The sequence below is a fragment of the Diospyros lotus genome, chromosome 5 (genome assembly GCF_014633365.1).
Source record: "Diospyros lotus cultivar Yz01 chromosome 5, ASM1463336v1, whole genome shotgun sequence".
NCBI lineage: Eukaryota > Viridiplantae > Streptophyta > Magnoliopsida > Ericales > Ebenaceae > Diospyros > Diospyros lotus.
The window spans coordinates 4,887,508-4,901,944 of NC_068342.1; the positions used below are offsets into that span (position 1 = coordinate 4,887,508).

The 14,437-nt window shown below is 32.7% G+C and overlaps 2 protein-coding genes across 3 annotated transcripts in view; both read right to left on the reverse strand.

The window, feature by feature from the left end:
* Nucleotides 1-14,437, reverse strand: part of LOC127802436 (protein TIFY 5A-like) — a 70,575-nt gene that overhangs the window by 45,296 nt on the left and 10,842 nt on the right. The window lies entirely within an intron of this gene.
* LOC127802437 (protein TIFY 5A-like) lies at nucleotides 7,421-9,412 on the reverse strand. Its single transcript, XM_052338256.1, has 3 exons — nucleotides 9,315-9,412; nucleotides 9,083-9,185; nucleotides 7,421-7,789 (listed from the first exon to the last, which is right to left on the reverse strand). The coding sequence occupies exons 1-3, from the start codon at nucleotides 9,350-9,352 to the stop codon at nucleotides 7,571-7,573; spliced, it is 360 nt and encodes a 119-aa protein (XP_052194216.1). The 5' UTR covers nucleotides 9,353-9,412; the 3' UTR covers nucleotides 7,421-7,570.

Below are 14,437 nucleotides of genomic sequence, written 5' to 3' on the forward strand. Positions count from 1 at the left end.
ATACATGTGGGATATGTGAAGGGATTACATGTGTGAGCTTTTTGTTGAATATTTATTATGTTATTGAGAGTTAATCTATGATTATCAGTGTGTGGATATGGTCAGGAAGAATATTTGAGATAGATCCAAGTCAAAATTATATAGAAATTAGATTTTAGGGCAAATTAAACTCAATTTTATGCTAGTAATATGTATATTTAGGAGCTTTTAGTGTGTATTAATTCATTCAAAGTATCCAAAAACTAACATTAGCTATTTTTTTTTTATTTTTTTTTGAGTGAAAGCATGTGATGATATAATGTTAGAAACAAGAAACGAGGTTGCTTCTTCATTGGTGGAAGGTTTCCTGGAACTTGCTTTTGTTTTAGTCTCATAGGCTTAGGCTTGATCGTGTGGATCCATTTTGTTTGGTTCTAGTGGTGGATTTTCTCCTTATCTCCAATATATTCTACTACTCATACGTATTAATACTAGAATTTTTTTAATTTTTTTTTCTAGAAACCCAAAATAATCAAGGGCGCACTAAGTCTTGTCAATTAGGGACAGCGTTGGCCATTCAAATCATTTGAAAAACGTGTTTCATAAGTTATTTAAAACAATGTATTATTAATTCCTATGAAACACCCTTAAACTCAAATAATATGACAGAGACCACTTAATTAATATTAGCACCCATAGACATAGAGAGTGGTAAAGCACTTAGGCCCGTTTGATAGCCAACATTTTTTAAGAAAAAGGTTTTTCCTTCATCCAATTTCTCACTTGTGCACTGTTTGAAGCAATTTTTTTTTTCCAAAGAACTCATTTTCCCATTTATGATAACGTGAATAGATTTTCCTTCAAATCATGAAAACCAAAATCCTTGGAGGATAGGAGATGGAATTTTCTTGACAATTGAAAATAGCCAACTTACAGAACAAGAGAGTCGAGAGAACTAGAGAACTAGTAAGCAAGAGAACAAGAGTAAAGCTGGTGGCCGAGAAGGGCGAGGGGCCAAGGAAGCGACTGATGAGGCGGCGAGAGCATGGCCTAGGCTGAGTCGGCGTTGGCGAGCGACGGAGCCAGATAGAGGCAAGAGCGACTGAGCGAGTATCAACAGGGAAGGGCGAGCGAGTCAGCGATGATCCGAGGTCCGACGGAAGTAAAGAGATCGAAGATGTAGAAGGGTAGGGGCTGGGCTACGACAGCGAGCAAAGCAAGAGAGGGTGACGGCTGGGGAATGAAGGAGGGTTTGCAAATTAATATATTTTTTATTTTTAATAATTAATAAATACAAATGTATAAAAATAAAAAATCGTATAAATTAATAAATTTGGAAAATAAAAAAATGTTAATTTTATGGTTTTATTTCTATGGGGAAATGATTTCATTAACCTAAAATACGTTATTATTTTAATTTTTCTGTACAGGATTCAATATTTTTTAATACATTTTCACTATCGAATTTCATAAAAAAATGTATTATTTTTCGTGAAAAATAATGCCTATCAAACACGAAATATCAGGAAAATGACCAAATTTTATAGAAAACATTACCAATCAAATACCAAAAGATGAAAAATAACATCATTTTTCATGTAAAAAATTATACCAATCAAACAACTAAAACTTTTAATTTTCAGGAATTCATTTTTCTTGCAATTTAATTCCCTGAAATTCATTTTCTTTCCACTTAAATTCCACCATTGCAATTAAACGCACCCTTAAAGTTTCACATAAAGTATCAGGATTTGAATCAGTGCAACGATTTGAAAGGCAGAATTATTGCTAAAAAACAATAGTAAGGTTGAAATGCAAGTTTCGCATAGACTGCGTTAAATGTTCAGTTTTGAGTGTGTATAAACTGTGACTGCATTCGAATTTATCCAATAGTGCATCATGGAGAAAGATCACCTACCCCTAAAGATTAGAAAGATCATCTACCCCTAAAGATTAGTCGGATTAAGTTTGAATACCCTAGATGAATAAAAAAAAATGTTGTATTTAAATTTGAAATCTCAACTTAAACATGTCTGGAATAGTATAGAAATTTAAGGCTTGGTACATTTGAATTAGATAATTAGTTAATTAGCTAATTTTTGTTTTTTTTTAGTGAAATCATGTGGTGATATAACGTTAGAAACAAGAAACTAGTGAGATTCTTTATTGGTGGAAGGTCTCCTGGAGCTTGGTTTTTTTTTGTTTTAGTCTCATAGGCTTAGGCTTGATCGTGTGGATCCATCTTGTTTGGTTCTAGCGGTGGATTTTGTCTTTTATCTCCAATATATTCTACTACTCATACATATCAATACTAGAATTTTATTTTATTTTATTTTTTCTAGAAACCCAAAATAATCAAGGGCGCTCTAAGTCAGTCCTGTCAGTTAGGGACGGCATTGACCACTCACATCATTTGAAAAAACGTGTTTCATAAGTTATTTAAAATAATGTATTATTAATTCCTATTAAACATTCTCTTTGGTGCATCCATGATGGAGAGACAGAGACCACTTGAGACCACTTAAACATGTCTAGGGTAGTACAGAAATTTAAGGCTTGGTACATTTGTATTAGATAATTAGTTAATTAATACTTATATTATTTTGCATGTCATATCATTTGTACATGTTGGCACACATTTTTATAACATCCCAAGTGATAGAAATATTCGAGACAACTTACCCTGATAGGTCTATGCGAACTTCCCAGAGCAGTCATTCATCCTTGAATTACCCCAGATCAAGCACGCTTAACTTGAAAATTCTTTGTCTATATTCAGTCCAAAAGATATGCAGTTGGTGTTGTTTCATTCTTTACTTATTCTCGATATATACTATCATCTTCTGGGCTCTTAGGGTATTACACACATCGTGTTATCATTATGGGGCCCACAGCTACGAGTCAGCTCTCAGCTATCATCTTTCAACGACTAGGAAACCCACCGTACTTATGAGCCCCTCAATCACCCTCTGGACAGTTGCTCTCTGGGTGACCGAGGTGGGACGAACCCGGTGCATCCACAGTACCCATAAGTCTTAGAGTCTTAGAATTTAATTGGTGGAGATTTTGTGTAATTTTAAGATATTTGAGGTATATATCACAATGTGCAATGATACACATTCTTTACATCTATGATTTGTGTGTGGACAATGAGATGAAACTAGATGGCTTTAAAATTTCACAACTGCCACAACTAACTAATAATACAATTCCCAAATCCTCATATTTTTTTTATTTTCTTTTTTGAGTAATTGTTTCTATATATTGGGAATATATATATATATAAGGCTAATGGTTATACGAAGAAGTAGCTTGAATCTTGTGTCTTCTCCTTTGGAGGAACCTTTGCATAGATCTCTTCATGGAAACACTAAGAGGTGGTGGCGCCACCTTACTTTTGCTGCCAAAACCACCACCACCAATGAATTATTCTCCCTCTTCATCTTCTCTTTCATTTCTCATCTCACATCCCATATGATTGCTCTAGACTATGTGTATACAAATATATATATATGTAATCTCACACATATATATAAAATTTATAGTAAAATATTATATAGTAGATAAAGAATCTATTTGATTTTGACATAAATTCTTCAAGAAATTACAAGAAAAGTAACTGAGAACAAATTTATTGATTTTGAAAGAAGAAATAACGTAGTGATGAACTCTTTTATTGGTAGGTTCGCAGTGACAGTTATTGATGAGCACAGTTGTCAATTGCTATTTCTATATATGTTTCTTAAGTTTTGATAAAAATTTTAAGAGTAAATTAAAATATTGTAGCAAGATCAAACATTTATACTAGTATTGTTATTTACCATAATATTAATAATTAACATAATAATCCTCATTATTTTCCTTTTCAAGGTTGGGGCTATATATATCAAGGTTGGGGCTATATATATCAATGAATATGTGGTTTCATTGGCAAATTATACAAGGAAAAGTCTTGGGAGCCCAAGAGGCTTACCGAGCGCCTCACAGAAAAAGGGCAAATAGATAAAATTGCTCCTTTCAAATTTTGCAAATTTGCAAAGCATTGTCCCTGCTCTCTCCTCGCTCCCTCCCCCCCCCCCCCCCATGGTTGTGCCTCCGCTGTCTTTGCCTCGCCTTGTAGCTACGGTTCGTGAGGCGAGGCGGCGATGGCAGCGAGGATACGACAGTATGGCAACGAGGCAAAGGCAGCGGAGGCCCGACCATGGGAGGGGAGCGAGGAGATAGCAGAGACAGTGCTTTGCAAATTTGCAAAGTTTGAGAGAACAATTTTGTCTTTTTGCCCCCTTTTTGTAAAGCGCTCAGTAAACGCGTCTGGCCCTGTAATAAAACTCATTTTATAATACTAGGTCAAATTCTACGGTACTATAATTGTATGAATTAATTATTAAAAAATTAGCTTATTTATAAATGATTTGATTGTATTTTTGCTCATGAACAAACTCATTTCTTATTTATGAATAAGTTTTATAACTTCTTGTTTATGAACAAATTCAATAATTTGTTCTTTAACAAATTTAATAATTTCTTGTTCATGAAAAATCTTGATAATAAACTCAAATTTGACTAATTCAACTTAAGCGATTCAAGTTCGAACTAAGCAAGTATTGTCTAAATAAAAAAAATATAAGAGTACAAAAGCGAAAATATATATTTGACCATTCAATTTTATTTTATTTTATTTTATTTTTTGTTTTAAGGGTATCTTTGATAATATGAAAATTTTATGAAAAATGTCACATCCGATAAATTGAATTTCATCTTTACTGTTTGAAATACTACATTTCTTATATAATTAAATTTCATGATACAATCATTAAAACATGTTTTGACTTATTTTTCATGAAAAATTTCGTTTAGGGAGGATGGTTTTGTTTTTCATGCAAGTTAGAAAAGATAGTTAGAAAATATTTTCTTTTCTAACTAAATGCTATCAAACACCTTAAAGGTATATTTGATTACATTATTTAGAATTTAATTCTAGATAATGATTGTCTAGAAAACAAAAATCATCTCACCCCTTGGAAAATGAATTTCATGGAAAGAAAATTTAAATACTTATATCATACACATATTTTTTACAAAAAAATTAAGGGTGTTTGATTGTTTTCATAAAAAATATATACAATAATTAAACATAGTTAGATAATTTCTATAAAAAATGTGTGTTATCAAATACGGCCTAAGATTACATACATGTGGGATATGTGAAGGGATTACATGTGTGAGCTTTTTGTTGAATATTTATTATGTTATTGAGAGTTAATCTATGATTATCAGTGTGTGGATATGGTCAGGAAGAATATTTGAGATAGATCCAAGTCAAAATTATATAGAAATTAGATTTTAGGGCAAATTAAACTCAATTTTATGCTAGTAATATGTATATTTAGGAGCTTTTAGTGTGTATTAATTCATTCAAAGTATCCAAAAACTAACATTAGCTATTTTTTTTTTATTTTTTTTTGAGTGAAAGCATGTGATGATATAATGTTAGAAACAAGAAACGAGGTTGCTTCTTCATTGGTGGAAGGTTTCCTGGAACTTGCTTTTGTTTTAGTCTCATAGGCTTAGGCTTGATCGTGTGGATCCATTTTGTTTGGTTCTAGTGGTGGATTTTCTCCTTATCTCCAATATATTCTACTACTCATACGTATTAATACTAGAATTTTTTTAATTTTTTTTTCTAGAAACCCAAAATAATCAAGGGCGCACTAAGTCTTGTCAATTAGGGACAGCGTTGGCCATTCAAATCATTTGAAAAACGTGTTTCATAAGTTATTTAAAACAATGTATTATTAATTCCTATGAAACACCCTTAAACTCAAATAATATGACAGAGACCACTTAATTAATATTAGCACCCATAGACATAGAGAGTGGTAAAGCACTTAGGCCCGTTTGATAGCCAACATTTTTTAAGAAAAAGGTTTTTCCTTCATCCAATTTCTCACTTGTGCACTGTTTGAAGCAATTTTTTTTTTCCAAAGAACTCATTTTCCCATTTATGATAACGTGAATAGATTTTCCTTCAAATCATGAAAACCAAAATCCTTGGAGGATAGGAGATGGAATTTTCTTGACAATTGAAAATAGCCAACTTACAGAACAAGAGAGTCGAGAGAACTAGAGAACTAGTAAGCAAGAGAACAAGAGTAAAGCTGGTGGCCGAGAAGGGCGAGGGGCCAAGGAAGCGACTGATGAGGCGGCGAGAGCATGGCCTAGGCTGAGTCGGCGTTGGCGAGCGACGGAGCCAGATAGAGGCAAGAGCGACTGAGCGAGTATCAACAGGGAAGGGCGAGCGAGTCAGCGATGATCCGAGGTCCGACGGAAGTAAAGAGATCGAAGATGTAGAAGGGTAGGGGCTGGGCTACGACAGCGAGCAAAGCAAGAGAGGGTGACGGCTGGGGAATGAAGGAGGGTTTGCAAATTAATATATTTTTTATTTTTAATAATTAATAAATACAAATGTATAAAAATAAAAAATCGTATAAATTAATAAATTTGGAAAATAAAAAAATGTTAATTTTATGGTTTTATTTCTATGGGGAAATGATTTCATTAACCTAAAATACGTTATTATTTTAATTTTTCTGTACAGGATTCAATATTTTTTAATACATTTTCACTATCGAATTTCATAAAAAAATGTATTATTTTTCGTGAAAAATAATGCCTATCAAACACGAAATATCAGGAAAATGACCAAATTTTATAGAAAACATTACCAATCAAATACCAAAAGATGAAAAATAACATCATTTTTCATGTAAAAAATTATACCAATCAAACAACTAAAACTTTTAATTTTCAGGAATTCATTTTTCTTGCAATTTAATTCCCTGAAATTCATTTTCTTTCCACTTAAATTCCACCATTGCAATTAAACGCACCCTTAAAGTTTCACATAAAGTATCAGGATTTGAATCAGTGCAACGATTTGAAAGGCAGAATTATTGCTAAAAAACAATAGTAAGGTTGAAATGCAAGTTTCGCATAGACTGCGTTAAATGTTCAGTTTTGAGTGTGTATAAACTGTGACTGCATTCGAATTTATCCAATAGTGCATCATGGAGAAAGATCACCTACCCCTAAAGATTAGAAAGATCATCTACCCCTAAAGATTAGTCGGATTAAGTTTGAATACCCTAGATGAATAAAAAAAAATGTTGTATTTAAATTTGAAATCTCAACTTAAACATGTCTGGAATAGTATAGAAATTTAAGGCTTGGTACATTTGAATTAGATAATTAGTTAATTAATACTTATATTGTTTTGCATGTCATATTATTTGTATCCATAAGTCTTAGAATTTAATTGGCTGAGGTTTTGTGTAATTTTAAGATATTTGAGGTATCACAATGTGCAATGTGATACACATTCTCTACATCTATGATCTATGTGTGTGAACAATGAGCATCGACAGATAGATAGATAGATAGATAGATAGATTGGGAGAGATGGAACCCGATGGCTTTAAAATTTCACAACTGCCACAGCTAACTAATAATACAATTCCCAATTCCTGATATATTTTTTTTTATTTTCTTTTTTGAGTAATTGTTTCTATATATTGGGAATTTATATATAAGGCTAGTGGTTGTACGGAGAAGCAGCTCGAATCCTGTCTCTTCTCTTTTGGAGGAACTTTTGCAGAGATCTCTTTATGGAAACACCATGAGCTAGAGCTGGAAAAAGTGGTGGCGCCACCCTACCTTTGTCGTCGGAACCACCACCACCGACCACTGAATTCTTCTCCCTCTTCATCTTCTCTTCCATTTCTCGTCTCACATCCCATATGATTGCTCTGACCTATGTGTATACAAATATATATATACGTAATTTCACACATATATATAAAATTTATAGTAAAATGTTATATAGTAGATAAAGATTCTCTTTGATTTTGGTATACATTCTTCAAGAAATTGCAAGAAAAGTAACTGAGAATAAATCTATTGATTTTGAAAGAAGAAATAATGTAGAGATGAACTCTTTATTGTTAGGTTCGCAGCCACACTTATTGATCATGAGCACAGTTAGGCAATTGCTATTTCTATATATGTTTCTTATTTTTTAATAAAATTTTTAAGAGCTTAGATTAAATTGTAACAAGATCAAACATTTATACTAGTATTGTTATTTACCATAATATTAATAATTAACATAATAAATATTCTCATTATTTTCCTTTTGAAGGTTGGGGTTATATATATCAATGAATCTGTGGTTTCAATATTGCTTTGCTGGGAAAATAATGTCATAAAAAAGAAGTAAATTACATTTTCCTGCTTGGCCTGTATGTTTAATTTCTTCTAGCTTCTTTGAAACAACTCTGCTTCTATCATCAATTAATGGCTTAATTTTATATATATATATATATATGGATAATACTATTTGTATAGATAGAGTTTTTTTTACAGATGAATTTACAAGTGGCTTGAAGGACTATTTTTGTCCCTCTCTCTTCTATGTCAATGACCATTTTACCTCTTTTCCCCTCCAACAACCTCTCTTCTCTCTCCCCTTTCTCTCGTGTCGCATCCTCATGGCTGCAATCGACCATCCGTCGTTGACCCTATTACTGTCGGTTCTTTGCCTTTGCTGCCTTGCCTCTGCTGCCTCGCCACCTTACTGTTGCATGTTCAAGCAACCAGTTTGCCTCTTGCTACTGCATCGCGACAAGGCAGCAGATGCGAGGTTGTAGCGGCGAGAGGAGATGAGGCAATAAGGTGGCAGCAGCAAGGTTGCACCGACGAGAGCAGGTGGGGCGAAGAATGGCGGCGGGTGGTCGATTGCAACGACAAGGGAATGAGAGAGAGAAGAGAGTGAACAAAAATACGATATATCGCAATATTTTGATGTCAAAATATCATAATATATCACCTTTGTAACTCACCTGACAAACTCTCCCTTGTACAAATAGTATGACCCATATATATATTGCACATCTATAAGACTATATCTATATATATACATATATACACACACACACCCTTAATGTTTCAGTTGCTGCCACATTGCATATATAGGAGCTACCTAATTATATCAGATTTATATATATATAGAGAGAGAGGGAGAGAGAGAGAGAAGCTTCATGCATACCAGAAGCTCTGTAAAATCACAAATACAAACCCGCCGACCAATATTGTCGAAGATGGCCATCTGACTTGCGGTTAACGGGTCGTTCCTGCTCTGACCCATTAACCTACGAAAAAGAGATCCATCAGCCATGCATGGATGGTTGTATACACACACACACACGTGTATATATATATATATATATATATTAAGACTCATACCACCATGTATGTATATATGCATGGCCGTCACTTACATGTCTGAATAACTCAGGCTCTGACGATTACTCGCCATCGAATTAGAAGAGGAAGAAGAAGCAGCGAAACCGAAGATAGCCTGCGGATTGAGGTTGCGGTTCCCCTTAATTCATGATATATCATATGGGCGCTTGAAACTATATATATATAGTCAAGCATATAATGCATATGTATATGCATGCATGCATAAAAGAAGAAACATGTGATGGATGATGTGGAGTGGAAGAGAATGACTAGGGAACCCGCAACGGCAACTTACAAGGAAATTAACATTTTGAACAAATTAAAGCCCATTCCAAAGCCCTACACCATACGCAACGCAAGAACAAAAATATCTAAGCTCTCTCTCTCTCTCTCTCTCTCTATCTCATCCCATCAAATTATAAATAAATACTTGAGCACGTGGAAAACGGGTGAGTCTCTCTCTCTCTCTCTGCGCAGCATCAGCAGCAGCAGGTGGGCTATAGCTGGTGTTGTTTCTGCTTTGTGAAAGCTTTCGTCTTTCCCATAAATGGAAATCTTTTTGCCTTGCAATTAAGCAGCTGGAATTTGGAGGCTGGGTTTAGCTTTTTCCTGTGAAATTACATGGCGGATGGGGCAGATTCTTGATTACTACCGGTTGCAATCAAAGTTATACTGTTATTTTCACGTGTGATCCAATGATCAAACTAGCTAGCTTGTTATATATTTAATTTCCTCTACTGCTAAACCTAATTTTCAGGAATGAAAAACGATCGAACCATGCATGCATCTTCTTATTGCTTCTACACTTTATTTATAAATTAAGATCCTTTCATCGTCATTATTTTGTAATTAGGATATATAAATTCACTAAAAACCATATGGCCACAGATGATGATGATGATGAAGAAGAAGAAGAATGAGGAGGATTGGAGGAGGAAGTCAAAATTAAGGATCATAAATTCACTTAAAAACCATCAAGTCTCCTCCACCACATATATATATATATATTTATATATAGAGAGAGATTAATTAATTAATTATTAAGACTAGACTCCAATTAGAATTTAGATACATATAAATTTGATTTTGTACGTTGTAATTGATAAAAATAATTTAATTAGGAGTATTATTATTCATCTAAACTAGATTTTCAGTCTAAATGACACATTTTTATTGGACAATAAAAAAATATAAGTGTCAATATTTATTGTACATAATTTTATTATTTAAAGAAAATATGTCACCACTTGGACTAAAGATTTATCTCTAATCTAGATAAATAATATTATTAAATGATAAAGACATACATATTCTGCGATGAATTGAGGCATCTGAATAATGTTCTTAAATTGAATTTCACATGGCATGCACGTGAAAGGTGCTTAATTTGGTTGGCCCTACTTAAATAAAAGATATGTACGTATATGTACTATCTATAGTAGACTTACAAGAGACATCATGGGCTGCACAAACTTACCGGCAATGGGCAGTGGAGTGGCTGCTGGTTGGTTGGTGGGGCAATGATCGTGAACTCTGTGGAAAATTTGGCATTTCCTTATTTGAAAAGTTTTTTTGACATGTTTTTGGGCTGGCCGTAGACGTCGTGTCAACCCTTTCTTTTTTTCCTTTTCCTTTTCTTTTCCCTTTCTTCTTATAATATTATCTCTTATAAGAATAATGTACCATAAAAATATCCACTTTTCTTAATATGTTAATTTTAAAAAAATTCTCATATAAAAATATCGATACATTAAGTATAGATCAAGTATGTTATCTCGTATTTATAATAATATTTCTTTTATAATACTTGAATTACATTAAAATTTGTCATGAAATATACTTAATTCCTTATTTCAACTGTCTCATTAATAATGGATATTCATTAGATATTTTATTCTTTGTTTTAATTTGAATTTAATTATAAATTTAAAAATATTTAATAATTTATTATCTTAAATTCACAAAATTTAGATCCTTTAGACCCATGTTAAATAATATACGTATATATATTAACAGGTAATGTTAACGGTATTTATTTTATCTTATTCTTAATATTTAAATAATTTTATTAATAAATAATAAATATATCGTATTTTAAATCATTTAATCAACTAATAAAATTGCTTGAGTGTTGAAAATAATATATAATAAACATATTTGATCTAAAACCAAAATATATTTATTAATATTTAACTATTGTCGTATTATCTTATAATAATATAATAAGTTAGTCAAGAGTCACATGCTTATACCTATGTGAGTGTGCTTTTTTTCTTGGTTCATACCTAATTCAGTGCAAATGGTCCGAATTTTTCAAGTACACATCTGATCCAATAAAAATTGTCAAACTTATTTTCAAGGACCTCAAAATTCAAACAATTAAAAAAAAAAAAAAAAAAGCATCCCTAGTGGAGGGGTCACGTCGCTTTTTGACAAAGAAATTACTTTCATAGACTTTTTGACCCAAAAGAATAATATTAGTATTGTTACCAAGAGTTGCCCTCCAAATAGTAGAAAATAAACGATTTAAGTTTTTTAGAAAGGAGAAAACTACTTTCAGCTCATTATCCGTGCACATGCAGATTCTAACAGCTAAATACAAATCTCTGATTGTGGCAGGTAATCTGAAGCATAAAGACCTTGATGGGTCAGGTGGTGAGCTCGCAAGCATATATAGATCAAAATGAAAATACTCTTGAAGGTTGTGAGGAAACTGTTGTTGAGGAGCAGCATGTCAGTGTCCGCAGTGAGGAGGAAAGGGAAACAGAATGAGACGTGCCTTGTGCAAGGGCTTAAATATATTTTTCAAAACCAAACAGGATTGAGTCCTAATAGGTTGACTCATAATGTGCTAGCCATGCTGTTTTTAAATGTAATACTATATCTGCAGCACCAGCACCTCATATGACTGAAACGTTGTTTTTTTTTTTCTTCTTGGGTTATTTATTATCAAATGAATCTGGACTTTTTATCAATCCTTTTTGTTTTCTTACTTGAGAGTTGCTCAATGCATGCAGGAGGATCCAAGAATGGAAATGCTAATAAGAGCCGCTTCCTGTCTTATGGAAGTTGAACCTATATTTTGCCAATTGCACAGGTATGTATTTCAAGTTAAACAGTATCATCTGTGACCATGATTCTGGACAAGGTGTTAACTGAGAGAACAAAGGAAAGCATCCTAGTCAGAGGGAATGGCCATTTGAAATTGATATTAACTACATGAACTGCTGAAACTGTTGTTGGAAGCCTTACGGAAATGCTGTGCTGTCCTGGACATTTGAGGTAAACAAAGAGTTTGACATTTTCTGCTTTTTACTTGAATATACTACGTAAATATATGTAACTCTAGTATGTGAATCTTACAGGCAGCTTCATTTGTCTAAGACTATTAATTCTTTGCTTGAAAGCAATGGCAATCAATAAGACTGCTCACTGCTAACCTTGACAAAGAAACGTTTCAGAACCTATTTTGAGTATGCTTTATATATATATGGTAAATGGCCCATACATTCATGAGTTTTGGGCCTTTTAGTCAGACACCCCTTGTTTATTTTTAACCAAAACTATCTTTGTGCTTTGCTTAAATCACCAATACACTTGTTTTGTGAATAGCACTCCCAACTAAATGTGATTAAAATAAAATTATATCCAATTTCATTTTAATTAAAAGAAAAAACTAAAAATATAATTATAAAAAAAAAAAAAACTCCTTGTTGCTGAATCTGTGGGTTCGGGTAGTTTGTTGGGTTCCATAGAACCTAACAATGGAGAAAGAAGAAAAAGAACCATTGTTGAATTTGACAACCCAACCAACGGTGATAAGGACGAAGACAACAGTAGATAGGCAAAACACAAGAGGTGACTTAAAGAGTGCTTTGCTATGACAAAGCTAGGGTAGATCTAATGAGTCCAAGGTGCTTTAGATCTAGTGGCGATGATGGCAGAGGAGCAAGTTCGATAAGTGGTGGTGATTTTTGACGGTGAGAAAGCAATGATTGATAGATTTTACAAATGTTGCTGATTGATGATTCCATGGAACCCATTGCTAACGACCTTTTTTTTCTTATTGCTAAAGGATTTTAGTGTGGTTTTCATGGTTTCACAAAGATTTCAACCTCTTTTTTTTGGTTGTCTTCCTTTCTTCTTTCTCATCGTCAAATAGTTTAACTGATGGATAAATAGATATGTAAACAAACTATTATGTTCGGTGAAGAACTCTTGAATGAGTTTGATTTGAGCTTATTTATGTTTACTCACTAAGTAAATAAATAAATTTAAACAAAATTTAGACCTCATTTAATGAATGAGCCAAGCTCAAATAAAAGCTTGTTTAGCTTATTTATATTTAGAAACAGGCTCATATAATAAGAGTATATGTATATTTGTAAGATGTTTTAGGGTTTATTTTGTTTTTTCTGTAAATGTAATTCATTAAACCAGAAAATCGCAAAAAATGTCTACAAGAAAAAGTTAGGGCATATTCTGCTATAAAACAAAGAATTAAAGAAACAGAACAACACTCACAAGAAAAGAAGCAAAAGATTATAACTTCAAACAAATGAGGCAGAAAGGAAAATACAATAGAGAGAAACTTGAAGTAATAGGAGGATAGTAGCAAGCAACCCAAGATGAAAGACTTGAGAGATTAGATAAGGAACTTTGAGAGGAACAAACAAAATCAGAACCCACCCGTCCGTCGCCAAAACAATCTCATTTCACGACGAAATTTGATGTAGAAGTAAATTGTTAAATTCTACAGTACTATAATTTTGTTAAGTAACATAATTATATGAATTGATTATTAAAAAAATAGCTCATCTATAAATGATTTGATTGTATTTTTGCTCATGAACAAATTTATTTCTTATTCATGAATAAGTTTTATAACTTGTTGTTTATGATCAAGTTCAATAACTTCTTCTTTAACAAATTTAATAATTTCTTGTTCATGAAGAATAGAATCTTGATAGTAAACTCAAATTTGACTAATTTAGTTTAAACAAGTCAAGTTTGAATTAAGCGAATATCTAAATGAAAAAAATATGAGAGTAGAGAAGTTAAAATATATACTTGGCCATTCAATTTTCTTTTTTGTGCTCTAAGATTACATGCATGTGGGGTATGGTGAAGGATTACATGCATGTGTGGGCTTTTTGGT

Coding starts and splice junctions, on each gene's coding strand:
- LOC127802437 (XM_052338256.1), bottom strand. CDS start 9,352: ATGGCGAGTAATCGTCAGAGCCTGAGTTATTCAGACAT. Junction 9,186..9,314: donor AGCCTGAGTTATTCAGACAT/GTAAGTGACGGC, acceptor TCTTTTTCGTAG/GTTAATGGGTCAGAGCAGGA. Junction 7,790..9,082: donor GTGATTTTACAGAGCTTCTG/GTATGCATGAAG, acceptor GTATACACATAG/GTCAGAGCAATCATATGGGA.